Here is a 27,731-nt window from a genome sequence, read left to right on the forward strand (position 1 = left end):
ACAGCTGGCTGAGTGTCAGCTGCATTAAGATCACTCTGACCTAAAGGTTATGAGTTTGAAGCCAGCCCGGGTTGGAGTGGGTTTCCAACCAATTGTGTAGCCTGTTGTCGACCTTTGCAACCTGAAAGACAGTTGCATCTGTCAAGTAGGAAAATTAAGTGTGGGGAGGCTAAATTAACTAATTTATGAGGCCATAAAAAAGACTCCAGCAAGCACTCCAGCAAAAAGCATGCGGGGAATGCGGAAGTACTTCATCAGTGTCACAGATGGACAATGAAAGCGACAGCTCCCCTGGCGGCCAGAAAAAGTTAAATAGCCTCTGTGTGTGTCTGTATATGTTGTATGTCAAAATTGGCATTGAATGTTTGCCATATATGTGTACACTGTAATCTGCCCTGAGTCCCCTGCGGGGTGAGAAGGGCGGAATATAAAAGCTGTAAATAAATAAATAAATAAATAAATAAATAAATAAATAAATGTTATTTTGGCCAGGCTGCACTATCCATGCACTTTTCCATTTGCACTATCCACGTCAGCTCAGTAATCTCAGCTTTCACTCAGACCTTGAAAAGAATATAGCCATAGAGACCACCTGAACATTTAATAAGCATTTGTGATGTGCAGCTTTTGCCTTTCCTGAAGTCAGCTTGTTGTGGAATCAGACATGGGTTATGTTTTCCATAATTCTATGCAAAATAAAGATGGCATAATAAGGAGATTGGTCTGCAGCTTTTTGGATCATTACGGTCTTTGCCTAGTTTCAAGATGGCTATGACTCTTGCTTTCCTCCAGATTTTGGGGATCTGACAGGATGCAGTGCAGTTGTTCATCAGCTTCAGCAACCAGCGCCTTGCTTTTGGACCAAAGTTCTTGATTTGTTCCATCCATAGATCATCCAGGCCAGCTGCTTTGCCATTTTTACATTTATTGAGATTTTACATGTCCAATTCAGTAAACGTAAAAGGTTCATGAAGGTTGTTGTTCTCAGTATATGGTTGTCTGACTATTGGTTTCTTTCCTACTTTGGTGGCAAGGTTGGGTTTCCCATTCTTCAAGAGCTCTTGTGCTAACTGATCTGCCTTTATGTTGGCATGGGTATAAGTTTGTGAGAGGTCAGCAGATCACAGGAGCTGTCTTCATAGACCTGACAGCAGCTTATGATACTGTAAACCACTGCCTCCTCCTGAGAAAAATGTATAATATCACGAAGGATTGCCACCTCACCTGTCTCATAGGAAATTTGCTACAAAACAGGAGCTTTTTTGTTGAGTTCCAGGGCCAAAGAAGTAGATGGTGAAAACAGAAAAACGGCTTGCCTCAGGGGAGCATGCTTGCTCCATCAACGTTCAACATTTACACAAATGACCAGCCACTGCCAGAAGGGATGGAGAGCTTCATCTATGCTGATGATCGTGCCATTACTGTTCAAGCAGGGAGCTTTGAGATGGTTGAACAGAAGCTCTCCGAAGCTCTAGGTGCTCTTACTGCCTATTAAAGGGAAAACTAGCTGATCCCTTACCATCTAAAACACAGACATGTGCTTTTCATCTTAAGAACAGATAAGCATCCCGAGCTCTGAGGATTACCTGGGAAGGAATCCTACTGGAGCATTGCAGTGCACCCAAATATCTGGGAGTCACTCTGGAACATGCTCTGACCTACAAGAAGCACTGCCCAAATATCAAGCAAAAAGTGGGCGCTAGAAACAATATCATACAAAAGCTGACTAGCACAACCTGGGGATCACAACCAGACACAGTGAAGACATCTGCCTTTGCGCTATGCTACTCTGCTGCTGAGTATGCATGCGCAGTGTGGAGCACATCTCACCATGCTAAAACAATGGATGTGGTTCTTAATGAGACATGCCGCATTATCACGGGGTGTCTGCGCCCTACACCACTGGAGAAATTACACTGTTTAGCCGGTATTGCACCACCTGACATCCGCCAGGAAGTAGCAGCCACTAGTGAAAGGACCAAGGCAGTGACATCTCCAGCTCATCCCCTGTTTGGGTATCAGCCACCACGTCAACGACTTAAATCAAGAAATAGTTTTCTAAGATCTACAGAGACACTCACTGGAACACCTCAGCAAGTGAGAGTCCAAAAGTGGCAGGTTAAAAATCCAGAACCTCAATCAATGGCTGATACCAAATGAGAGACTTCCCCCTGGGCACACAGAAAACTGGGCAACTTGGAAGGCGCTGAACAGACTGCGCTCTGACACCACGAGATGCAGAGCCAACCTTAAGAAATGGGGCTACAATCCACGACATGCGAGTGTGGAGAAGAGCAAACCACAGACCACCTGCTGCAATGCAACCTGAGCCCTGCCACATGCACAATGGAGTACCTTCTTGTAGCAACACCAGAGGCACTCCAAGTGGCCAGCTACTGGTCAAAGGCCATTTAATCAAGTACCAAGCTTGCAAACTTTGTGTTTTGTATGTTTGTTTGTTCGTTAAAAAATGCAATACAACTGTTTGGTTTTGCTCCTGACACGATAAATAAATAAATATTGGAGAAGTCATATTTTGCACTTGACCAGTAAACTATGCAGGGAAAAGATGACGTAGCATAGAGAGGAATCTCTGGGGCCCTGAAGATGGGGTAGAAAGATTCTGGGGTTATAGCCCTAAAAAAGCACACCTCCTCCAGCTCTGATTTCTTTGCACAACCTCAAGTCTCTTGCTAAGGAGAACAGGAATCGCAATGCCAGCTATGCTATGCTTGACATTCGCTAGTACAGCAAATTGGAAGAGTCAAATAATCCACAAGAGTATTCCTGGACACCACACGGCATCACTGTATGGTTAACCTGGTAAGGTTACTGCCATAAAAGGGGAGCTGGTGTATAGAGTGACAAACAAGTTCTTAGCCTTATAAGATTACAACTCCAACTAATAAATAAAGGCAACCATAAATCACAGTTCTGAAGTCTCAGGGTAGCAAGAACAGGAGTTGGTCAATGGAACTGTCCACAAGGGTTTTTCATCTATTTCCACCAGCACAGCAAGAGGCGCACAAGCCAGGGTGTTGCACGCCACTTTTAAAACTCAAGGAGCTTAAAAATATTTTGTAGGACACTGTACAGAGCGATGCAGAGTGTTAGACAAGCTCTTAGCCTTACAGGATGGAATCGTCAACAAATAATAATAATAATAATAATAATAATAGTAATAATAATAATAATCTTTATACCCTGCCACCATCTCCCCAATGGGGACTTGGGGTGGCTTACATAAGGCCAAGCCCAAACAACAAATTACAGCAAAATAACACCAAAAACGCAAACAATAAACAACAACATCATAATTACATAAAACAAATGAATGCATAAAAATAAATAAATAAAGGTACCCATAAAAGAGGACTCTGAAATCTGTGATATATCTTTGAATGTCAAAATCAGACTGGCCCATACCATAATAAAAACCCGATGGGAAGAGAATCAGCTCATTGAAAATATTTCACTGGAAAAGAATTCTGCTGATACTTATCATAAAGACAAATGGGTGGATCTTAAGAGAAAATAAGCCAGAACTCTCCCTAGAAGCCAAAATGGCTAAACAGAGGGTATTGTATTTGGATATATCACAAGGCAATGTGACTCATTCAAAAAAGACGATAAATCTTGGCATAATGGAAGGCAGTAGAAAAAGGAGGAGCCCCCCGTGGCACAGTGGGTCAAAGCCTGTGCTGGCAGGACTGAAGACCGACAGGTCGCAGGTTCAAATCCCGGGAGAGGCTGATGAGCTCCCTCTATCGGCTCCAGCTCCTCATGCGGGGACATGAGAGAAGCCTCCCACAAGGATGATAAAACATCAGAAATCATCTGGGCGTCCCCTGGGCAACGTCCTTGCAGACGGCCAATTCTCTCACGACAGGAGCGGTTGCTCCTGACACGACAAAAAAAAAAAGTAGAAAAAGGAATAAGACCACATTACAACAATTCAAACCTTAGCAGGGTTATGAATAACAGGGTGACTTGAAGATTTCACATTCAAAGAGTCACAATAGATCAAAGACAAATTAATATCAGTTAACAAAGACAATTAAACCCATGGTGGCACAGTGGTTTAAACCACTGAGCTGCTGAACTTGCTCACCGAAAGGTCAGCAGTTCGAATCCGGGGAGCAGGGTGAACTCCTTCTATTAGGCCAGGCTTCTGCCAACCTAGCAGTTCAAAAACATGCAAATTTGAGTAGATCAAAAGCTATCGCTTCTGTGGGAGGGTAACGGCACTCCATGCAGTCATGCTGGCCACATGACCTTGGAGGTGCTACGGACAACTCTGGCTCTTCAGCTTAGAAATGGGGATGAGCACCATCCCCCAGAGCCGGACATGACTAGACTTAATGTCAGGGGAAATCTTTACCTTTACTATGTTGGAAACCACTTTGAGTCCCCTCAGGGGTGAAAAAAGTGGTATATAAATGCAGTAAATACATAAATAAACATATTATCACCTATACTATGTCAGGAGAAACCTTTACATTTACTTAAACAAAGACAATGCTTGATCAAAGTTAAAAAAAAAAGCAGATGGTTCACCTTAAATAACTTCCTAAAATTCAAGTAAACAAAAAGTCCAGTACCTTAAGTCACCTCTTAGGAATACAAATTTATTTATTTATTTATTTATTTATTTATTTGCTTTATTTGTATACCGCATTTTCTCAGGCCGTAGGCGACTCAACGCGGTTAACAACAAGAGCAAAAATTCAATGCTAACAGCATACACTATTTAAAAACACTTAACACCATAGTATACTAGTAGTTACAAATCAATAAACAACACATTAACATTAATTTAAAATTTGGTTTTCCAAGAATCTTGGTATGTATCTGCTGCCAACTATTATTTATTTATTTATTTATTTACTTTGCTTATATACCACTGTATCTCAAGCCCGAAGGCGACTCACAACTATGGCAATAACAGTTTCTCTCTCCTGATTTATTCCACAGATGGAGAATCTACATTTGGAGGAGATCTCTCAGATACACATCTACAGACTGAGAACATTGACTTAATGTATGCTTAAAATCTTCTGGGTATTTTATAACTATTGATATGATTAGTGCAACTGAACAATTTACTTGGTTTTTTGTTTTTTTTTACAACTGTTAACTCAAAAATTCTTCTTTGGTAAACCCTATTTTCTTCCTCAATCCCCAATCTGTTTGTATTGTTTGAAAACAAAACTACCCTTGATCAAAAAAATCAGAAAGGACCAACTTCTAGTCCTCTTGATGTGAACCATCGGCTGCACTCTCAATGTGTGATACAATTTGTTAACTGGGGAACCGTTTGACAGGGTTTTCTTTCTACTCCATCTTTCCCCTATAATTATTGTAACTTCTTTCTTTCTGCTTATGTCCTGCATTGCCCAACAGACTCACTACTCCCTCTACCCAGATTTCCCCAAAGAAAACTTGACAAAGAGATATGCAACTACACTAGCAAAGCCATATTTGTGCAAGATCTTTTAGCATAGAACACAAAATTGCTAACTAAAATGTGTTAGGAGAAAACAAACAATCTGATAATCCTTTTAAAGTTTGCTTCCTTTGTACTCAACAAGAGGTGTATCCTTCCGGATGTTTTTGAATTTCTAAAATCATAATCCCTGGCCAGCATAGCCAATGGCTAGGAATTAAGGAAATTGCAGTCCTACGTATGGAGGCCCATCCCTAGAACAGAATGTTAGTTGCAAGGCATCCTCATGCTAAATTGCTTCAGCCAAGGTAACTAAACATCCTCAATCCCATTTCAGGTTTGTAATATAATGTATAAAACAGTATGCAGAAAACATGAGACAACATGGGGTTATGATTAGGATAAAATATCACAAGATCTAATTTCATAGAATCATAGAATCAAAGAGTTGGAAGAGACCTCTTGGGCCATCCAGTCCAACCCCCTGCCAAGAAGCAGGAATATTGCATTCAAATCACCCCTGACAGATGGCCATCCAGCCCGTTTAAAAGCTTCCAAAGAAGGAGCCTCCACCACACTCCGGGGCAGAGTTCCACTGCTGAATGGCTCTCACAGTCAGGAAGTTCTTCCTCATGTTCAGATGGAATCTCCTCTCTTGTAGTTTGAAGCCATTGTTCCGCGTCCTAGTCTCCAAGGAAGCAGAAAACAAGCTTGCTCCCTCCTCCCTGTGGCTTCCTCTCACATATTTATACATTGCTATCATATCTCCTCTCAGCCTTCTCTTCTTCAGGCTAAACATGCCCAGCTCCTTAAGCCGCTCCTCATAGGGCTTGTTCTCCAGACCCTTGATCATTTTAGTCGCCCTCCTCTGGACACATTCCAGCTTGTCAATATCCCTCTTGAATTGTGGTGCCCAGAATTGGACACAATATTCCAGGTGTGGTCTAACCAGAGCAGAATAGAGGGGTAGCATTACTTCCCTAGATCTACACACTATGCTCCTATTAATACAGGCCAAAATCCCATTGGCTTTTTTTGCAGCCACATCACATTGTTGGCTCATGTTTAACTTGTTAATTTGCAAAGAACCTGAGTGTAGTTGAGATGGGAGCTTTAGGGAAGACACATTTCTTATAATTACATATACACCTTATTTTTCCTGTGAATGAATACACCTTAATATCTATACAAGAGGGAAGTGTTTCCTGTATACCTTCTTTTATAGCAAACCATTATCCACTTAAGTGCCAATAAAGAGCTAGTGTAAGGAGATGTCAAGATGCAGCTTTTCTGCGGCACCTTTTCTCAACCTAGTTGTCTCCAGATGATTTGGACTTCAAATAGCATGATGCCTTTCCACTAGTCATGTTAGCTGGAACTGATGGGCTCTCCATCTAGAGCAGGAGTCCTCAAACTAAGGCCCGAGGGCCAGATACAGCCCTCCAATGTCATTTACCTGGCCCTCGCTCAGAGTGAACCTAAGTCTGAAATGACTTGAAAGCACACAACAACAATCCTATCTCATCAGCCAAAAGCAGGCCTACACTTCCCATTGAAATACTAGTAAGTTTATATTTGTTAAAATTGTTCTTTGTTTTAATTATTGTACTGTTTTTAAGTGTTTTAGCACTACAAATAAGATATGTGCAGTGTGCATAGGAATTCATTCATGGTTTTTTTCAAATTATAATCCGGCCCTCCAACAGTTTGAGGGACTGTGACCTGGCCCTCTGTTTAAAAAGTTTGAAGACCCCTGATCTAGAGGATATGGATTGTAGAAGATTGCCTTGATAGTAGAAACATGTGATGCCCCAAAACCACAATTGACCTCGCAAGAGAAGAGGCGGGAAGACTACACTCCTCTCTGACAGAAGCCCTCCATTCCTCAGCAACATTACCTTCTTCAGTTTGTCATTCTCCTCCATGTACTTCTTGGCTGCATCACTGGCTCCTTCGGCTTGCTTCTTGAAGGCTTCGTTAGAGGCCAAGATGGTGGCGTGTTGGGAGATCAGGGTGACCAGGCGTCTCAGCAAGCTGTGAAGAGACACAAATGTTATGACACTGAGAACACTAGAAGCCATCAGAGCTACTTCTCTGAGGACTCCCCATCATCATTTATTTTATTTATTTATTTCGTATAATTCTACCCCACCCTTCTTAACCCCCGAGGGGGGACTCAGGGCGGCTTACAAAATGGCACAATTCGATGCCTACACAATAATACAATAAACGTATAAAAACAGCAGTTAAATGGTTAAATAATTAAAACAACAATATATATCACAGTCAATAGCCAATCTCAAGCACAGCGTTCGCCAACTCAGAGTCCATACTTCGTTCCACATTGTCTATTCCTATCAGTCGTCATTGTCCTTTATTTATCTGCCAGATTGCCCAAACGCCTGGTCCCACATCCATGTTTTTAATTTCTTTCTAAAGGAAAGGAGGGATGTCGCTGATCTAATTTCCCCGGGGAGTGAATTCCATAGGTGAGGGGCCACCACTGAGAAGGCCCTGCTCCTCGTCCCTGCCAATCTCATTTGTGACAGAGGTGGGGCTGAGAGCAGGGCCTCCCCAGAGGATCTCAAACTCTGAGGTGGGACGTAGAGGGAGATGCGTTCGGACAGATACGCTGGGCCAGAACCGTATAGGGTTTTGTAGGTCAAAACCAGCACTTTGAATTGTGCTCGGAACTGGATCGGCAATCAGTGGAGCTGGCTGAACCATTCTCATTCAGTAGTTGAACTATTCAGTGCAACTACTGAACTATTCTCATTCCCCCTGCTTTTTAGCATGGACTAACCCTTTGAGGTTTTAAACCCGTAGCCTTTTGCCTTGGCACGACCTTGAGTTTATGTGCCTTCTCGTTGTCTGCAATTTATGGGGACTTCATAAAATTTCTTAAGCAAAAAGTATTCAGAAGTGGGTTTTGTCAAGTCACTTGTCAACATATGGCAAGCCCATGATTTTCATAGGAGTTTCTTAGGCAAGGAATATGCAGAAATGGTTTTGCCAGTTCGTTCCCCTGAAATATAACTGAAAGTACCCAATATTATATTCAGTGGCAAGCTTTCAAGGTCAGGTGGGATCTGGTGCTTTAAGAATATTTACGTCAACTTGGTACCACTATAGAGCATAAAAACAGATCAACACAGCCATGTAAAGAAAAGCCCCCAACCTGCACACGCTGCATTGAGCTGGCATTGGCAGCCCCCATCCTTCTCCTCCATTTCGAAAAGGACATCTACCCTTTCCAGAGGCAAGGGGCCAAACACCACAGAGGAAGAGAGAAAAAGCAGCACTCTTCCCCCAGACATGCACCTTCCTGCTGTACAGCAAGGCTTATGCAACTCTCCATCCGCCTGCCTGCTCATTTTCCCCCAAAGGAAAAGCTGCCACATCTAGAAGCTCCCAGAAGAGACATGCTGTGCCAAAGTGGCAGCAGGAAATAAGCAAGAGCTTCACCCATAGACTCCACTTTGGCCTGCCATCAGCCACACTGCTGGGGTGCCCACCATCACTGACAACCTGCTTGGTCGCGATAAACCAGCATGCAGGTCAAAAGGAAGAGAGCAACTGCACGGGGTGTCAACACAGCTTGGTGCAGCTTCCTCTGACACACTTAAGAGAAAGTTGCTAGCTCAAGTGAGTAAGACCATCAGCTTAGTTTTACTGGTTCCCAAAGTGTATCAGCTAGATCTCCTGCACACAACCCTTGCCCAAACGGAACATCAAAGAGGAGACTTCACAATTATCGTCTGATCAAAATGTAATTGTATAATGTGAAAGAGGGATTTATAATTCACCTACAATCAAAGAGCATTCTGAATCCCACAAACGACAGAATTGGGGAAACTTTCCCACACAGAACCCCCATAACCAACAGAAAATACTTAAGGCCATCCAGCCCAACTTTCTTCACCAGGGTAAGAAAATGTAAACAGAGCCCTCCTGACAAAGAGCCATCCAGCCATAGATATAGATATGATTCACACACACAGATATAGTATCATAGATTTGAAAGGGACCCCTAAAGAAGGACAATTATATGTTGCATATTCCAGAGTAGGCAAACCAGACAATCTACACATCAACACTTACAAAGAAACAACAAGACTGCGCTCTGGCACCACGAGATGCAGAGCCAATCTTAAGAAATGGGGCTACAAAGTTGAATCCACAACATGCGAGTGTGGAGAAAAGCAAACCACAGGCCACCTGCTGCAATGCAACCTGAGCCCTGCTACATACACAATGGAGGACCTTCTTGCGGCAACACCAGAGGCATTCCAAGTGGCCAGATACTGGTCAAAGGACATTTAATCAACTACCAAGTTTGCAAAATTTGTGTTTTTTTATCTGCTTGTTTGTTTTGTTCTGTTAGAAATGTAATACAATGGTATGGTTGCTGATGACACGATAAATAAATAAAGTTCGAAAACATGTAATATGAATAGATCAATAGGTACCACCTTAGCGGGAAGGTAAAAAGAGCCAATGCAGCCAAGCTGGCAACACGACCAGGAGGGTCTCCAGACAACAGGCTCCTTGGCATGGAAAAATGGAACAAGAGCACCTCTCCATGGCCAGAGTTGAGCATCACCTCCAGATGTCAGAGATGGAAATGGAAACCTTTGCCATTGTTTCTATATTGTATATCATTGTTCACTGTATAAAAGGCATTGAATGTTTGCTTATATATGTGTATACTGTAATCCGCTCCAAGTCCCCTCTGGGAGATAGAGCGGAATATAAATAAAATGTATTATTATTATTATTATTGTTAGGCAGGACCATTTTTGGTAGTGCCAAAAAGTCATTTTCCCAAGCTCTGGAAAGGCGACACTACCTTGGAGGAGACATTACACATGGCTTCAGTTGAGAATACCTATCTGATGGTAGTGTCATATTGGGAAGATCCAACATCCATCTTTGCAGTATTTAAGAGATACTGAACACAGACGTGGCAGTCTCAGGTCCAAGAGCTAGAACATCCTGTCCTCGGTAGATAGGTATTCAGAGATGGACATTGTGGCTCGATTCCCTGTCCTTGTCCCAGCTGCAGTATCTAGAGGATGCCTTTTGTATGCATCACTGTGTTCAGACTGCTGATTTACAACCCATGGGTATTGTTTGCTCGATTTGTCTGCTGCCTCTGCTCCCGCCAGCCAGGAGCAGCTGGCAATTTAACGCAAGAGCTAGAGAGGCAGCCACCAGAGTGGACAGTGAAACCCTCAGTCTGCTCCCAGTGCCAGGAGGGAAGGACACAATTGTCTCGCTCACTTGTGCTGAGGAAAGTTGCCACCAGTGGCGAGAGTTGCCAAAATGGATGGCAAACATAAGAGCGCCTTTACAGTGCGAAAAAGGACTTTTACACTTAGGAATCTCATTTGTTTTTTTGCTGTGAAATCCAAACAGAGTCCAAAGCAGAGTTCCACTGTTTGACAGATCTTATGGTCAGGGTTTTCTTCCAAATGTTCAGGTGGAATCTCCTTTCCTGGAATTTGAACCCATTGCTCCGAGTCCTAGTCTCCAGAGTAGCAGAAAACAAGCCTGTTCCCTCATTCCTTGTGCAATTGGGGCATATTTTACCAGGGTTTTCGTCCCACAGGCTATTTTAGACCCAGGAGAAGCCTGCTTGGAAAACACAAAATGATTAAAAATATGCCTTTCCATGGCCTAAAAAAGCTCATGGGAGCAATAAAAATGACGTGCAATTGTCACCCCAGAAGTGGGGTGAATTTGTTTTGAAATGTATTAAAAGGGGTCATAGGTTTTTAAATCCTTGTGTGTTATTGTTTATATGTGATTTATATTAATTGCATTTTTTTTGTTTATCGCTTTTCTGTTTTATTGATGTGTTTCGGGCTTGGCCTCATGTAAGCCGCTCCGAGTCCCTTGGAGAGATGGTGGCGGGGTATAAATAAATAAATTATTATTATTATTATTATTATTATTATTATGAGTGCATTTTTTGTAGCCTCTGTTCTAGCTCTTTATGAGCTCTGAGGTTGCCTTAACCCCCATAGATTAGTAGGACAAGTTGCCTTTCAGTAAGAGGCAAGAAAAATACTACTGGTCTGCCACCTTGTGGTTAGTCAGCTTATTCCTGCAGGAACCTCATTCTAAGTTTGCTTTTATATTTTCAAAAATAGGGACAACCAAATGTTCCAGACTGTTGTGTTACTAGCATTCCTAGGGATCCCTTCAGTTAAAAACCCAAACTTGCCTCACATCTTACTAGTAAGGCAGTGTTTCTCAACCTTCCTAATGCCACGACCCCTTAATACAGTTCCTCATGTTGTGGTGACCCCCAACCATAACATTTTCGTTGCTACTTTATAACTGTAATTTTGCTACTGTTACGAATTCTAATGTAAATATCTGATATGCAGGATGTATTTTCATGCACTGGACCAAACTTGGAACCCAATACACCCAAATTTGAATACTGGTGGGGTTGAGGGAAATTGATTTTATCACTTAGGAGTTGTAGTTGCTGGGATATATTAGGGTTCACCTACAATCAAAGAGCATTCTGAACTCTGCCAACGATGGAATTGAACCCAACGTGGCACACAGAACTCCCATGACCAACAGAAAATACTGGTTTGGTGGGCATTGACCTTGAGTTTTGGAGTTGTAGTTCACCTACATCCAGAGAGCACGGTGGACTCAAACAACGATAAATCTGGACCAAACTTGGGACAGATACTCAATATGCCCAGATGTGAACACTGGTGGAGATTGGGGGAAATAGACCTTGACATTTGGGAGTTGTGGTTGCTGGGATTTATAGTTCACCTACAATCAAAGAGCATTCTGAACCCCACCAACAATAGAATTGGGCCAAACCTTCCACACAGAACCCCCATGACCAACAGAAAATACTGTGTTTTCTGATGGTCTTTGGTGACCCTTCTGACACCCCCTCACGACCCCCAGGTTGAGAACCACTGTAGTAAGGCAAACAGAGATTTAGGCCTAAACCTTTAAAAGCTGGGCTTCTGTTGACTTTTGATGTCAAAAACTGGTGACACCCAAAAGAGAAGACATTATTCCTTTCAGTGTGTTGCTTTGACATTTAATAAATCAGAACAAGCTGCTCCTCTGCCTCCCTGAAAAGCAGAATCACAATTCCAGGAGTGCAGATACACTCTTTATCAAAGGTGACCAAGGAGTGAATGCCTCCCTTAAAGCAGTGGTTCCTAAACTCTGACCTCTAGATCAGGCATGGGCAAACTCCAGCCCACTAGGAATTTTGGACTGCAATTCCCACAATTCCTAACATTCTCAGCCCCCTTCCTTTTCCCTCTCAGCTGTTTTACTAGAAACTAGCTGTCCCCTGCCATGCGTTGCTGTGGCCTAGTCTGGTGATCTGGAAAATAAAGTGTTGGTTCTAATATATGTAATTTCTTTCTGCTTGTGGGTAAACAGTATTTCTTATTGTTTCTTTGTCAGTATTGATGTGGAGATTGTCTGGTTTGCCTACTCTGGGACAGGCAACATATAATTGTCCTTCTTTAGGGTCCCTTTCAAATCTATACTACATCTGTGTGTGTGAATCATATATCTATCTATATAGAATCAAAGAGTTGGAAGAGACCTCATGGGCCATCCAGTCCAACCCCCTGCCAAGAAGCAGGAATATTGCATTCAACTGACAAATGGCTCTATGGCTTGATGGCTCTTTGTCAGGAGGGCTTTGTTTACGTTTTCTTGCCCTGGTGAAGGGAGTTGGGCTGGGTGGCCTTAAGTATTTTCTGTTGGTCATGGGGGTTCTGTGTGGGAAGTTTGCCCCAATTCTGTTGTTGGTGGGGTTCAGAATGCTCTTTGATTATAGGTGAACTATAAATCCCAGGAACTACAACTCCCAAATATCAAGGTCTATTTCCCGCAAACACCATCTGTGTTCATATTTGGGCATATGGAATGTTTGTGCCAAGTTTGGTCCAGATCCATCACTGTTTGAGTCCACAGTGCTCTCTGGATGTAGGTGAACTACAACTCCAAAACTCAAGGTCAATGTCCACCAAACTCTTCTAGTGTTTTCTGTTGGTCATGGGAGTCCTGTATGCCATGTTTGGTTCAATTCCATCATTGGTGGAGTTCAGAATGCTCTTTGATTATAGGTGAACTATAAATCCCAGCAACTACAACTCCCAAATGACAAAATCTAATTTTTTGAGTGAAGGACATACATTGGGTTGTTAGGTGTATGCTGTCCAAATTTGGTGTCAATTTTTCCAGTGGTTTTTGAGTTAGGTTAATCCCACAAACGAACATTACATTTTTATTTATATAGATGTGCTATGTTATACATTGCTGTGTCACACATTTTCAGTGGCAAATCAGTTATGATGACCGGGAGCCTTGCGGGAACCAATATCACCATAGTCAAACTGCTAAAAGTAAGAAATGATAAGAGACAGCCACCAATGACCTATGTTCAATTCATGCAACATCACAACAAAGCCTGTGACACCTCATGTTTCCACCATGTGTAGTAAACACATGGTATAGCACAGACGTCTCAAATACAAAACCCATGTCATTTTATGTGTCCCATGAGGCTTTCAATGCTAGGGCAACAGAGTTACATTTATGCAATCTTACAATTACAAATGACCCATTGAAGGCTGATGTGGCCTTCAGTGATAATTAGTTTGACACCCTTGATATACAACATGTCAACATAACATAATCCGCCTTAAGTCGCCGAAAGGATGAAAAAGATGGTATACAAATACAGTAAATAAATAAACAAACAAACATACATTCCTTCCTTGGATCCAGAACATGATAATGGGCATAGGTTTCTGATACATAAAGAATCTCAGCTTCACCTAAAGATCCCAGAGAAATAGCAGGTCCTTGGAAACATATGGACATTTATCCCCAGGAAGACCCTAATAGCAGGAGAAGCTGATGAGTAAGATTCTCAGAATTTGGAGGAAGTATTTCAAGGCTCTGCACAGCAATTTGTCACTCCCTGAGCACTAACAAAATACAGATGGCAAACATGTTCAGCCTTCACTGTTTATAGTTCACAGTATGCAGTTTGCCTTTTTCTATTATTAGTTTTGTTATTAACAACCCACCCTCTTAGGGAGCTTTCCCAACTGAGACAACTTCACAATACACATAAATAGTATTTAAAAGTGCACACAACTTATTTTTCTTTTCAAAAGGACTGAGAAAACCTAGGCTCACACTGTACATAAAACATTGCTGAAGATCCAGCTGCACAATTTACAATATGATCTGTCTCTGCAGCTATCACATAATTCAGGATCTCTGGACCAAATGTTCATTTCATGCAATTCACCAACCCACCCACAAATGTATTTTTGGATCAAACTGAAGAGAATCAAACCCCTGGAGACCTCAAAAGCCAGATATGTGGCCTCGCTCCATCGGAATAAATCATTATCTGTTTGTTTGTATTTTAAGAGATAAAGAGCTTGGGAGTGAGACAAAAAATGTTTTGATGGGTGCAGACCACAGTGGATCCCTGTGGGAAATGGCTCAAACCTGCTGAAGTTCCTCACCCCAAAACAGAATCAAGAGAATTGGACAAATGGAGATGACCACATCTGCCTAGATTGGAGCTGTGGAAGCTTTGCCCCTCCAGATGTTTTTGACTTTATCTCCAGAATTCAAACCCAACAGGGCAGTGGAAAGGAATTATGGAAGTTTTAAGGTCAAGATTGTCAGAGTGCAACAGAAGCTTTGAAACTTAGAAGAACGAACACTTTGAGACTTCAGTAAAAGCAAACGTATAGCTTTCCTGAGTAAAGCAAAAATACAGCACACACTCACGTTGACACCAAACCAAAAAGAAGAAACAAGACAAAAGCACTGAAGTAAGAAGGACGAACGAACTCTTATCTCTGGATCCTCCCTATGCGTTCCAGGCACACTCAGGGTCACAACTTCACAGCTCATTAGAGGCTTGACTGATTAACCCTTTCAGAGTCAATACACTCTCTGCTAATGCAATCAGGTTACATTAACAGGCATTACACAAAATTACATTTAAACATTCACATTACACTAATCTTACATTAACAGAGATACTGTTCTCTACCAAGCAGGGTATAGGGGTCTCTTACAACGGAAGGTCAAGGATGCTCCCTGGGAAACTTCATACAAAAATTTTGACTTTTTTGCATTTTGTTGTCACAATTAAGAACTGAAATGGACTTACCTGGTATGTTTACCACTTGATTTAAGAATATAAACAATTTACTGGTTTATTGTTTGTGCTTGTGACACTCATGTGAAGTACATTTCTACATACCAGACATGCTGGGAGCCTCCCCTAACACATATGAAAGACACCATAGGTGTGAGAAGGTTAATTTTTGGTCTTCCTGACAAAAAGTTTTGCTTTTTCTTTCATGATAATGCAAATTGGTTGTATCTGGTGTTGCTACTTTTCTTAGAACTGGTGGCTTCAGGGTACCTTTATAGCAACTCATTAGTCCCTAGCTCCTACCCTGCTGGGCATCAAACATCAACAGGATGTCCCTTCTCCAACAGATACTTACAAGGCCATCAATAAGGAAAAGCCGGCAATGTAGAGATTTCGTTGGGCTCTGAAGAGCTTCATGTGAAAGTGCTCAACAGCACCAGGGTTGTTCTGAAGGTTTACTTTCTCCGTCACGTCATCATATTTCCTGATCTCACGAATGGCATCTGTAAGAGAGTGAAAACAATGTCAGAGACCTCTATGGATATGAGAGTTGTTTGCAAAGCCTCACTTGAAAACAAGCTGCACCTCTTTGCCAAGATTTAGCCCCAGGTCAAGCACTGTTCTGGAAAATAGTTTTTTAATTCTCTCTAATATATAAATTTCTAATACTGTATATTCCGGTATATAAGACGACTGGGCGTATGAGACGACTCCCAACTTTTTCAGTTAAAATATAGAGTTTGGGATATACTCGCCGTATAAGACTACACCTCTTCCAACGCACACCAAATAAAAATTTTTAAAGCATCAGATTTGATTTCAATATGGTAATTTTCCTATTCCTGTGCCTCCTTCTCTGCCTCTCAGATCTCGCACCTGCGCACCTGCACCACTTCACTGCAGTCTTCAGGAGCGAGATCTGAGAGGCAGAGGAGGAGGTACGGTAATAGGATATAAGGCAGGCCAGACAGGTAAAAGAGGTGTGTTTTTCTGGGCCCAGAGTCACTCTATCTCGAGCGCCCCGGATGCCTGCAGCTTGCTCCGCCCTTCACTTACACCTTCCCGGTGAGGCACCCCTTCACCTCACCATCGGGACCGCATTAACTCCACAAATCCTGATCAATGGATTTTCTTCTACCATACTTGTACAGCGTCACCCTTAATGCTTTCATACAGTCACTACATAAGGCAGGGACGTGGCCACTGCCATTTTTGAGCTCCTCCCACCATATGCAGCAACCACAGATTCTCCAATCTGGATTGGATGTTTCAGCATCTGCTCTATAAGATGACTCCCGGCGTATAAGACTACTTCGGCATATAAGATGACTCCCATGCATAAGGCTACTCCAGCTTATAAGACTAGTCCCACGTATAAGACAACTCCCGCGTATAAGACGACCCCTGACTTTTGAGAAGATTTTCTTGGGTTTAAAAGTAGTCTTATATGCCAGAATATACGGTATATGAAAGGAAAGGTCTAATCAGGAATGGGAAACATGCAGCTTTTGTGAGGAGCACAGTTTTACTGAGTTTTGTTTGGTTTTTATATGTATATGTGTTTTATTCATTGTATTTTATACTGTATTTATTTTACGTTCTGTTTTTAGGCACTTTGTGTCATGTGAAAGCTGGCCCAAGTCACTTAAGAGATAATGGTGGGATAGAAAAATAAAGTTGTTATTATTATGATTGTTATTATTATTACTATTATTATGCTGCTGGGTGACATCTCCCAGTCTTATTCTCCATTGGCTAGGAATACAAAATGGTGTAACATAAATTTCTACTTGTTGTTGTTCATTCGTTCAGTCGTCTCCGACTCTTCGTGACCTCATGGACCAGCCCACGCCAGAGCTCCCTGTCGGCCGTCACCACCCCCAGCTCCCTCAAATTTCTACTAGTACACCTATAATGGGTTATATTAAGCCAGGCTTAGAATGCATCATTACACAACAGGTAGCGATGCCTCGCATTCCCTGTTGCACAGCTGTTATACCACTCATAAAAATCTGACATAGTCTTCTATAAAGTGCAACCACTTTAAAGTTTAGCTACCAATAAAGTATAACAGTATTTAAACCAGTGAACATCATTAAGGAGCCAACGTGACACAGTGGTTTGAGCACTGGATTAGGAAGCTAGGGATCAAATCCCCACTTGGCTATGGGAACTCACTGGCTGACCTTGACCAAGACTCACTATGGCATTCCCCTGTAAACAAATTCTGCAAAGAAAGCCCCAGGTTGCTATAGGTTAGAAATGTCTTGAAGCACACAACAACAATCACAGGCCTACCTGGAAGCGCCAAGACTCTCCGCTTAACCTTATCACAGAAAGGTTGCACAGTTCCTATTCCACCCCTCAATCCAATAATTAGAGAAGAACCATTGAGTCAATACAAATTTGGTAAATCATTATGGATGGAAACACTATTGACTCAATATGCCTACCTTGCTTGGACTACCAACTGGATTTAGGCCAAGTTATTGCAGCAACAAGTAAAATTAACTGAGGCCCCGATTAGGTGTGGCCGATACTCCTAATCATATGTATAGGGAAACTTCACTTCCAGCAACATCCTTGGCTACTAATAAAGGATCCTACATTCATTATCCATGACAAATCAGCAACCACCACGGAAAAAGCAAGGAAGTGTTACTTTTTTGGACTATAACTCTGTCAGTCTAATCCCAAAAAGCAACATTTCCAAGATCTAGCTATTCCAGTCATCAGTCTTCCATTGAATATTTTTTACTGGGTGTTGTTGGCAAAGAACTCAAGAATAGAGAAATATGCTTTAAATTGATTAAACCATTCCACTGTTGAAATCATTTAAATATGGTATGTACACATTATGATCAAATGCCATGCAGGTTATAAGCTAAGTTAAACAATACTAATTGAATATCCCTTATCAATATGCTTGGGATCTGAAGTTTATTGGATTTTAGAGTTTAGAACACTTGTATTTGCATATGCACGCATAATGAGATACCTTGGAGATGGAACCCAAATCTAAGTTCAACATTCATTTACATCTTCACACAGCTTGAAGTTAATTTTATATACATTATTTGAAATAATGTTGTACATGAAACAAAACTTTGTGTCCACTGAACCATTAGAAAGCAAAAATGTTACTATCTAAGCCAGGGGTCCTCAAACTAAGGCCCGAGGGCTGGATACGGCCCTCCAAGGTTATTTACTCGGCCCTCGCTCAAGTCTGAAATGACTTGAAAGAACACAACAACAACAACAACAACAACAATCCTATCTCATCAGCCAAAAGCAGGTCCACACTTCCAGTTTATTTTATTTATTTAGAGCTTTTATAACCCGGTCTTCTCCTCCTCCGAAGAGGGACTCAGGCCGGCTAACAACAGGAAATTCATACAATGACGAATTGGCAATGACGATTAGAATGGAACATGGATAATGAGATTCGGATTGCAATTCAACGATGAGACGTGGCGAATGCTTTAGTATAAATGTATTATTGATAGTATTGTTGTTTATTGTTGTTGTGTAATTGCTTTGTTGAATTGTACCTGGTTTTTATATGTTGTACACCGCCGTGAGTCGCCCTAGGGCTGAGAAGGGCGGTCTACAAATGTAGTAAATAAATAAATAAATAATACACAAGTAGGATAAACATAATAGCATCGTAATACATTAATACATAAAATACATTAAAATACAGATCATACAATTTCAAAAAGCCAGGTCATCAAAGTACTAAGTAATACTAATAAGTTTATATTTGTTAAAATTGTTCTTCATTTTCATTATTGTATTGTTATAAAGTGTTTTTTGCACTACCAATAAGATATGTGCAGTGTGCATAGGAATTCATTCATGTTTTTTCCAAATTATAATCCGGCCCTCCAACAGTTTGAGGGACTGTGACTTGGCCCTCTGTTTAAAAAGTGTGAGGACCTCTGATCTAAGCCAACCATGTGAGCCATTTTGGAGTATTTCAGGTTTCTGGATAAGGAATGCTCAACCTGTACTTATGAACCTCTTTCAAGACAATGGCTCTCCATATGACATGCCAAGGTTTTGCCTTTAGATGCCTTCATTCAAGACAAATGGGGAAGGATGTCCTCCCCTTACCACTTCTCTAAGGCACATCACAGTAGCAAGGAACCTAATGTATGCTCTCCAGGCATAATAAAGGCTACTCCTACCTTTAAAGTGTTCAATAAGCAGTCTTGCAAACAAGTCATTAAAATTCACTAGCCCACAAGAATGTGGAAATGGAGCTACTGACCTGTCATACAAACATGGTTAAGCTGGTAGCTAATGAAGCCTTCCTACCTGATTGCCTAGAGGTAATTCCTATTTATCGCAAACACTGGTGCTCCTTGTAGTTTCCACAACAGCAGGCTCTGAAGCTAGCATAAGAGACATCTTCAGAGTCTATTTACTGAAAAGACTGGCCATAAAACAAAAGTGAGCAATTGTGGCTTTTCTGTTTTTGCACTGCAACTCCATCATTGACTATGCTGGCTAGGATTGATGACAACTATTAGCCAAGAATGCCTTGATGCTATTCATTGACCATGCCTGCTGTGCAAGAAAGAGAAAGAAGACTATAAGGATTTTTTGCAACATTGTGTATTGTTTATAAGGGAAACTCAGGCACCTATAGGCTATATTACAGAGGAAAGAACTGGGGAAAACACATCTGGGTATTCCTTGCCTAAGAAAGCCCTATGAACATAATGGGACCACTCTCAGTCAACAGGTGAATTGAAGGTACGGACACAAGGAAGGTTAACGACCACCCCATAGGACAGCAGTTCTCAACCGGAGGGTCACGACCCCTGGGGGGTTGTTTGGCCATTTTCGGGGGGTCGCGTAGCTGCCTAGGCCGGCCCTGTCCCCTCCAAAATGGATGCCGACCCCCAGAGCCAGCCAAATGGCACTCCTGGCAGGCTTCTCCTCCTGCTCTTCCCACAGACCTGTGGGTAGTCAGGAGGAGGAGCTTTGGAGGCAAAGGCACGGGGAAGAAGGCTCCCCTCTGTTCAGGCCTGCAAGGTGAGTAAACATATTCCTGCTGTTCTCAATGCCTCTCCAGTATTTCCTGTTGATCATGGGAGTTCTCTGTGCCAAGTTTGAGTCCATTCCATGGCTGCATGAGTTCAGAATGCTTTTGGATGGGAGGGAACTATATATCCCAGCAACTCCCAAATGTCAGGAAAATAACCCCAAAACTCTCCAGTAATTTCTGTTTGTTATGGGAGTTCTGTACACCAAGATTCTTCAATTACATTTTTGTCAAAAAGTATGGCCACTCATGGTGTTTGTGTCACAGTCTGCACAGAAAAATGCACTTCTCATGGGTATTTCACTACCATCCTTGGAGACTACAGAAAATCCTCAAGAGCTTTGAAGTGCCCACCTTGACTCTCCACAGCCTCCAGAGGCCAGTATAAACCTATGTTCAGCCTAGCTCCACCTCCCTCTAAACAGAAGTTTATGGAAATGCTACCCATAGTTCAGGATCTCTTGCTAGATGGGCCAGAACTAGAGAAACCAGCTGGAAAGCAAATACTAAAGGAAAAAAATGGCTCTCACTACTCACATGATGCAACCAAAACTTTCAATGCCAAGAAGCCCTGCTGTTGAGAGTCAGAATGGGGAAGCTCTTTAGATGAGAGAAGGGGGAATGTTTGGCCCTTCAGATGTTGACAGACACAATTCACATAAGGTCTAGCCTAAATAGTTAATGGAGAGGGCTGGTGGAAGGTGCAATCCAACACATGTTCCCAATACAAACTTCAGTGGGACACGTGTCCCTGTGACTGCATCATGTTCCCAGTGCCATTCTCAAATGAAAACTAAAGACTCAGATCCTTTTATTTGTAATGCATGCGTTATTCTTCTATCTCCAAGACAAGTAAAGCATATATATTCCAGTAACTAATATGGCATTATAAAACAGGATCAGCAGCAACACATCATCAAAAAGAGATGCACAGACTCTACAATAGAGCCTTTGCTGCCATAAAGAATAATAATGTTGTTATAGCACAAGCTATTGTAGGTAGACTTTTTATAGCCCACTTTGTCACATATGTGTGTACTCTGAATCTTAAGTATATGTTGACTCCTGCAACACTCTCTACGTGGGGTTGCCTTTGAAGACAGCCCAGAAGCTTCGATTAGTCCCAATGGTCGGCACTCAAATTTCTAACGGGAGCAGCATACTCCCCTGTTGCATCAGCTCCACTGGCTGCAAATTTGCTACTTAGCCCAATTTAAAGTGCTGGATGTGGCCTATAAAGCCCTAAACGGTTCCGGTCCAACTTACCTGTTCGAACATATCTCCTCATATGAGCCTACTAGAACTTTAAGATCATCTGGGGAAACTCTGCTCTCAGTCCCACCCTCTTCACAAGCGCAACTGATGAGGATGAGAGACAGAGCCTTCTCAGTGGTGGTTCCTCATCTGTGGAACTTCCTCCCCAGTGACATCAGGCAGGCCCCATCCTTTTTAGTTTTAAAGCCCTAAACAGTTCGGGCCCCGCCTATCATTGCGATCGAATCTCCCTCTATGAACCGGCACAGACTTTAAGATCTTCCGGGGAGGCCCTCCTTTTGCTCCCACCACCGTCACAAGCATGGTTGGTGGGGATGAGAGAGAGGGCCTTCTCGGTGGTGGCCCCCCGCCTCTGGAACACCCTTCCTGGAGAAATAAGACAGGCCCCATCCCTCCCCTCCTTTCGAAAGAGCCTGAAGACCTGGTGGTTTAAACAAACCTTTGAGAACGACTAGTTTTAGCTTAGCCCCAGATACTGTTAAAATTGGCCATATCTTTTTCTACTAATTACCCAGGTTACTTTCTTCTGTTAGGTCCTGGAAATGTATAGCCATAGACTCTACCTAATTTCCTGGGCCCTCTAAAATTGCACTAGCCCTGGCCCGGCCTTTTAAATTGCCTTGAACAGGCAGGATTATTTAAAATATATGTGTGCTGTTGTGGTTTTTAATGCTTATATTGTCTTGTTAATTTTATGTGTATACTGTTTTTCTTGTATGTATTGATTATGTTTTGGAAACCGCCCTGAGTCTCCTCAGGGAGATAGAGCGGTATATAAATAAAGTTTTTGTTGTTGTTGTTGTTGTTATTTAGAAAAAAGTTACAGACATGGCTTTGCACACAAGCATTCGAAGAATAAGTGACTACGGGCTACGACATTGTTTGAATATGGATTATGAACAAAGATCTTGGACAAATGGAACAATTTACTTCATAAGTTTTAATTTGTTTACTCTTGTAATGTGTTTATTGACTAATTATTAACTGTTTTAATGGAGGGGGTATGTTATTGTTTTTACTGTTGATTTTACCGGTATTGAATTGTACTGGAGTTGTAAACAGCCTTGAGTCCCCTGAGGGGGAAAAAGGTGCGGTATAAATGAAGTAAATAAATAACAATAAATACTGCAGCAGATATGAGGCAAATCTATTGCAGGAAATAGTGACACTGATAATTAGTTAAAACTGGACAATCACAGAATGGCTGCTCTTATAAACTTCTTGGCACTAGGGTAAGTTGTTCTAGATCAGGCCTGCACAACCTGTGGCCCTCTGGGTGTTTTGGACTTCAGCTCCCAGAACTCCTGGTCATTGGAACAGCTGAGAAGAGCTTCTGGGAGTTGGAAGCTCAAACACCTGGAGTGCCACTGGTTGTGCAGGCCTGTTCTAGATAAAACTTCACACAACTGATGGAATAAGTTCATAAAACAGTTCATATTATAAAAGCTTAGGTAATAATAAATGTGTGAGTCTTTAAGATGTTATATGGCTCTGAAGTTTTTACTTCAACATAGTGATACAGCTATCCCTCTGCAAATATGTGCACTAATGTTTATAAGATATCAGCCCAAACAGAGTTTGGTACTACAGCCAAGATGATCCTGTCCCACAAAGATGAAGATTTAATTTCTGGCAATGAAGGCACACATAACAGGAGGTGTCACAGGTCACCTACCATAATTATAAACTAGACTCTGAAAGAATCAACACAGCCACCCTCTTTCACAACATTTCTGCCTTCCTGGGGTCTGCTGACTCAGAGACTAACGCATGGCATGGAATCATATGACCACAGGGTACAAATGTGATATTTGGCCTCTTGGTTCAGCTCTCGATATAAGGTGGAACTACATGGTCTCTAGTTCCCATTGAGGCATACACAATGATGGGTCACAGTGCAGTGTGCAGAGATAACAAGCCCCAAGGAAGACCCTTTACAACAAAGATCCATGTCAGTGGTCCTCAACCCGTGAGTCCCCAGATGTTTTGGTTTTGAATTCCCAGCAATCCTAACAGCTGGGATTTCTGGAGTTGTAGGCCAAAACACCTGGGGACCCACAGGCTGAGAACCACTGACCTATGATATATCCCTTCATGTCCCATCTTGATATCTCCCCCATCCTATTTTTGTTTATTCTTCTATTTTAAGAACACAAAATGGGCAAGTCCTTTCCACATCTTCACAAGCATGTTGGGTGGAAATTTAAAGAGAAGGAGTTTGGGCCAAACACAGAGATTGGTCCAAATAGGTCAAATCTGAAAAACAATCTTTCATAGCCAGATTGAACATTCTGGACAAGTCAGCCTTAGGTTTGCAGTTGAGGCAATTCAAAATAGTTCTCTTGATTCAGAAAGACACTCACTGAGACCAGGAGGAGAAATGCATTCCCCTGGCCCTCATCACTCCTGGTTACAACTCTGATTTGTTGACATCCCCAAGAGCCAGAAGCAAGGGAGCAGAATGCCTACATTCTGAGCAGATTCCAGCAAAAAAAGAGTGAAGGCAAAAGTTTACATCCCATGAGAGACTGGTAATAAAAGCCTCCCATCTTCTACTCACCAAGAAATAGCAGGATAAGGATGACAATGAGCACAATGAAGAAGGTGTTTCCATATGCCACCACAAGCTGCACCAAACGAGACTTGAAGATCTTCTGCCATCTATGGAAGAAGGTTGAGATTTAAGATAAACAGTAGCTGTTCCACTGGAGACAAGGACAAAGGTTTTTCTCTCAGAGAGGCAGTTTCCTCTTTGTACCAGATTCAGGTATTCATGAAATTTTAGATTCAGGTTGGGTTGCCTACAGGCAGGCCCTAGAAAACACATCTGCTGCCTCTAAAATTCTGCACCAGTCAGAGAATCCATCCAATTTCTTTTTTATACAATATATTATAGGGCAATTTGTGCTTCAAAACTATGCAGAAAACACCACCATTGCATAATAACAAGCATTCCAAATTCCTCTATTTTTCTCAGTAGTTCTTCTCAAAGTAGCGAAACAACATCACTTCCAGTTGCCATTTTGACAGACTACAGAGAAAAACAATTTTTGCTTGCTAGGGAGGAGGAAAGTTATTGGTCACTGCCTACCATGCCCACTACTGTTTAGATCAGTTATCCTCAAACTCCAGCTCTCCAGCTGTTTTGCCTCCAACTCCTAGAAGCCCTAGCCAGCTTGTTTAATGATCCCACCTTTCTCCCTACACGGTTACTGTCCAACAGTAATGGTTGACAAACTGGTGCCTTGGGACTACATGCCTCACCAGCACTAGCCAAAATGACCAATGGTCTGTGGCGATGGAAGCTGTAGTCCAAACTATGTGGAGAACAAGTTGTCTCCCCTGATATGGACCATTCACACACACATCTCCATCAAGTGAGATCAGGGAGCTACTTCCAAGGTGGAAGGAATTTTAGGGCTAAAGGTAAACATAACGCCCTGGAAAGAGAACAGTGCGAGGAAGCAGTTGCCAAACAAGTACTCCATGTGTCTTTCTCCCAAGGGATCCTGGATGATAGGTTATCAGCAGCTATAAAAATTGGGTGCACACACACACAGTGAGTTTGGAAACAGAATTCAGCTTCCTCATGGCTGTGAAAATATGTTTGTAAGTGGTTGCCAAGTCTCAAAAGCCATCTAAGCAGAAGATGATTTCTGATAGCTAGGAATTAAACTGTGGATATACTGGTGGTCAGGGTGATGGCAGGAGACAAAATTAATAATGATTATACTATTATTATATAGAGTAATATCATAGAATATTGTGCATGTGATGGCAAATTGCCTGTTGACTAATGGCAAACCCATGAATATTCAGGTGGTTTTCCCAGTTGCTTTGCATATTAATACATTAAAAAACAGCAACAACATGTTCTGAATAGCTACTTGGTCTTTCCGAGAACCGAAACTAAAATTATGCAAGAAGGTAACAGAATGATGCAGAGGGAAGTAAGTATAGGGTTGGCCTAAAGTCACAAAATTCAATATTTAATAACTCCATTTTGTTTTTAAATTTACAATACCATATCATATGTATTTATCTACCACACTTGTACCCAGGCCTTCTCACCCCAAAGAGGACTCAGGGTGGCCATATCATCTAGAGAAGGCATGGGCAAACTTGGGCCCTCCAAGTCTTTTGGATTTCAACTCCCACAATTCCTAACTGCTTGTAAGCTGTTAGGAATTGTAGGAGTTGATTTCCAAAACACCTGGAGGGCCCAAGTTTGCCCATGCCCGATATAGAGTATATAACATACACATACATATATGTGTGTGAAATAGAATTAAATGACATGTAATATCATTTCAAAAAAAAAAATCAAAATGTTCATAACACATCATATGCCTTTGTGACTCTTGGCCCACCTTAAACATTTTAGATTCCACTTAATCTCTGCAATTAGGTAAAAAGGTAAAGGTTGTCCCCTAATATTAAGTCCAGTCATGTCTAACTCTGGGGTGTGGTGCTCATCTCCATTTCTAAGCCGAAGAGCCAGCGTTGTCCATAGACACCTCCAAGGTCATGTGGCCAGCATGACTGCATGGAGCGGCGCTACCTTCCCACCGGAGCGGTACCTATTGATCTACTCATATTTGCATGTTTTCGAACTGCTAGGTTGGCAGAAGCTAGTGCTGATAGCGGAAGCTCACGCCGCTCCCCGGAATTGAACCTGTGACCTTTTGGTCAACAAGCTCAGCAGCTCAGCGCTTTAACCTCCTGAGCCACTGGGGGCACCTGCAATTAGGTAGCTAAGAACAAATGGACTCATTCAAAGCTGTGACACTACAGAACAAAATATTGTAGTTCACAGTAGTCTTCTATTCTGCAATTAAGTCAAGAATGAATCTTTGTCAGTCAAGAGCAACAGATCTTATTCACTAAATTACAAAGTTTGAAGAGGCTGGTGTAAATCTAGCTTTTTCTAGAAAAGTATCAGTCCTCTTATAATGCCCTGGAAATGATATTCAGTATCCACAGACTAGGTCTTGCACAGATAGTAGTAATGAGAGTCCTGCTGCAATCTTTGTCATGTACTAGAAGTTTGCTAACAAAAAAAAATCATCTCTTCATGCTAAAAAGGAAGCCTAAGAAACTCTTCACCTAGTTCCCTATCACCCACAAATAAACATGCCAATCATTCCACCCTCTCATTTACTCCCAGCAGCAACTAAAACATTGAAATATATTTTCTTATCAGTAATACTGCAATTAATCCTCTTAAGCTGCTGACTCTCAATCATCCCAATGTTGGATCCTGGAAATCCAAGCTAAGCGATGTCATAAGTCTACAGCAACCTCACACTCCCATCTCCCCATTTTTAGCCATGACAACTACGTATGATGGGGGTTCTACTCAAAAATATCTGGAGCACAACCAACTGGGGGGGGGGGGGGGGGGCTCTGAGGCTTTTTGAATACACGACCCACCAACGTTCCCAAACCTATCCATGTGAATTAATGCACACATATGACACACAACTTGTCCTGTGCCCAAACTGCAGCTTCTCACCTTGTTGCAGAAATGAAAGGTATGCATAGAAGAAAGACAAGGAGGACTTCTGCATACAGAAACGTAGCCACTGTCGCCCACTGGAGACTCATGTTGAGAGCTTTAGAAGGGATTCAGCTCCTAAAGGGTGTTTGATGCTGGGAGCAATTCTTTGCTGGAAAGATAAGAAAATAACAACGATAAGATTTGAATACAAGATTTGAAATGCAAAGTCCAGCATCCAAGACCTTTGCAACAGCCACTG

General features: G+C 42.0%; 1 protein-coding gene across 2 annotated transcripts in view; it reads right to left on the minus strand.

Annotated features, from left to right (window-relative positions):
- The window catches only part of BCAP31 (B cell receptor associated protein 31), a 65,772-nt gene that overhangs the window by 31,416 nt on the left and 6,625 nt on the right, over window positions 1-27,731 (minus strand). For both annotated transcript variants that reach the window (XM_060763159.2, XM_060763158.2), the window contains exons 2-5: window positions 27,488-27,641; window positions 24,533-24,633; window positions 16,000-16,147; window positions 7,345-7,480 (exon numbers count right to left, since the gene is read on the minus strand). In XM_060763159.2, the coding sequence (XP_060619142.2) occupies window positions 7,345-7,480; window positions 16,000-16,147; window positions 24,533-24,633; window positions 27,488-27,579 (477 nt within the window). In that variant the 5' untranslated portion in view covers window positions 27,580-27,641. The remainder of the gene's footprint in view (window positions 1-7,344; window positions 7,481-15,999; window positions 16,148-24,532; window positions 24,634-27,487; window positions 27,642-27,731) is intronic.

The sequence above is a fragment of the Anolis sagrei genome, chromosome 2 (genome assembly GCF_037176765.1).
Source record: "Anolis sagrei isolate rAnoSag1 chromosome 2, rAnoSag1.mat, whole genome shotgun sequence".
NCBI lineage: Eukaryota > Metazoa > Chordata > Lepidosauria > Squamata > Dactyloidae > Anolis > Anolis sagrei.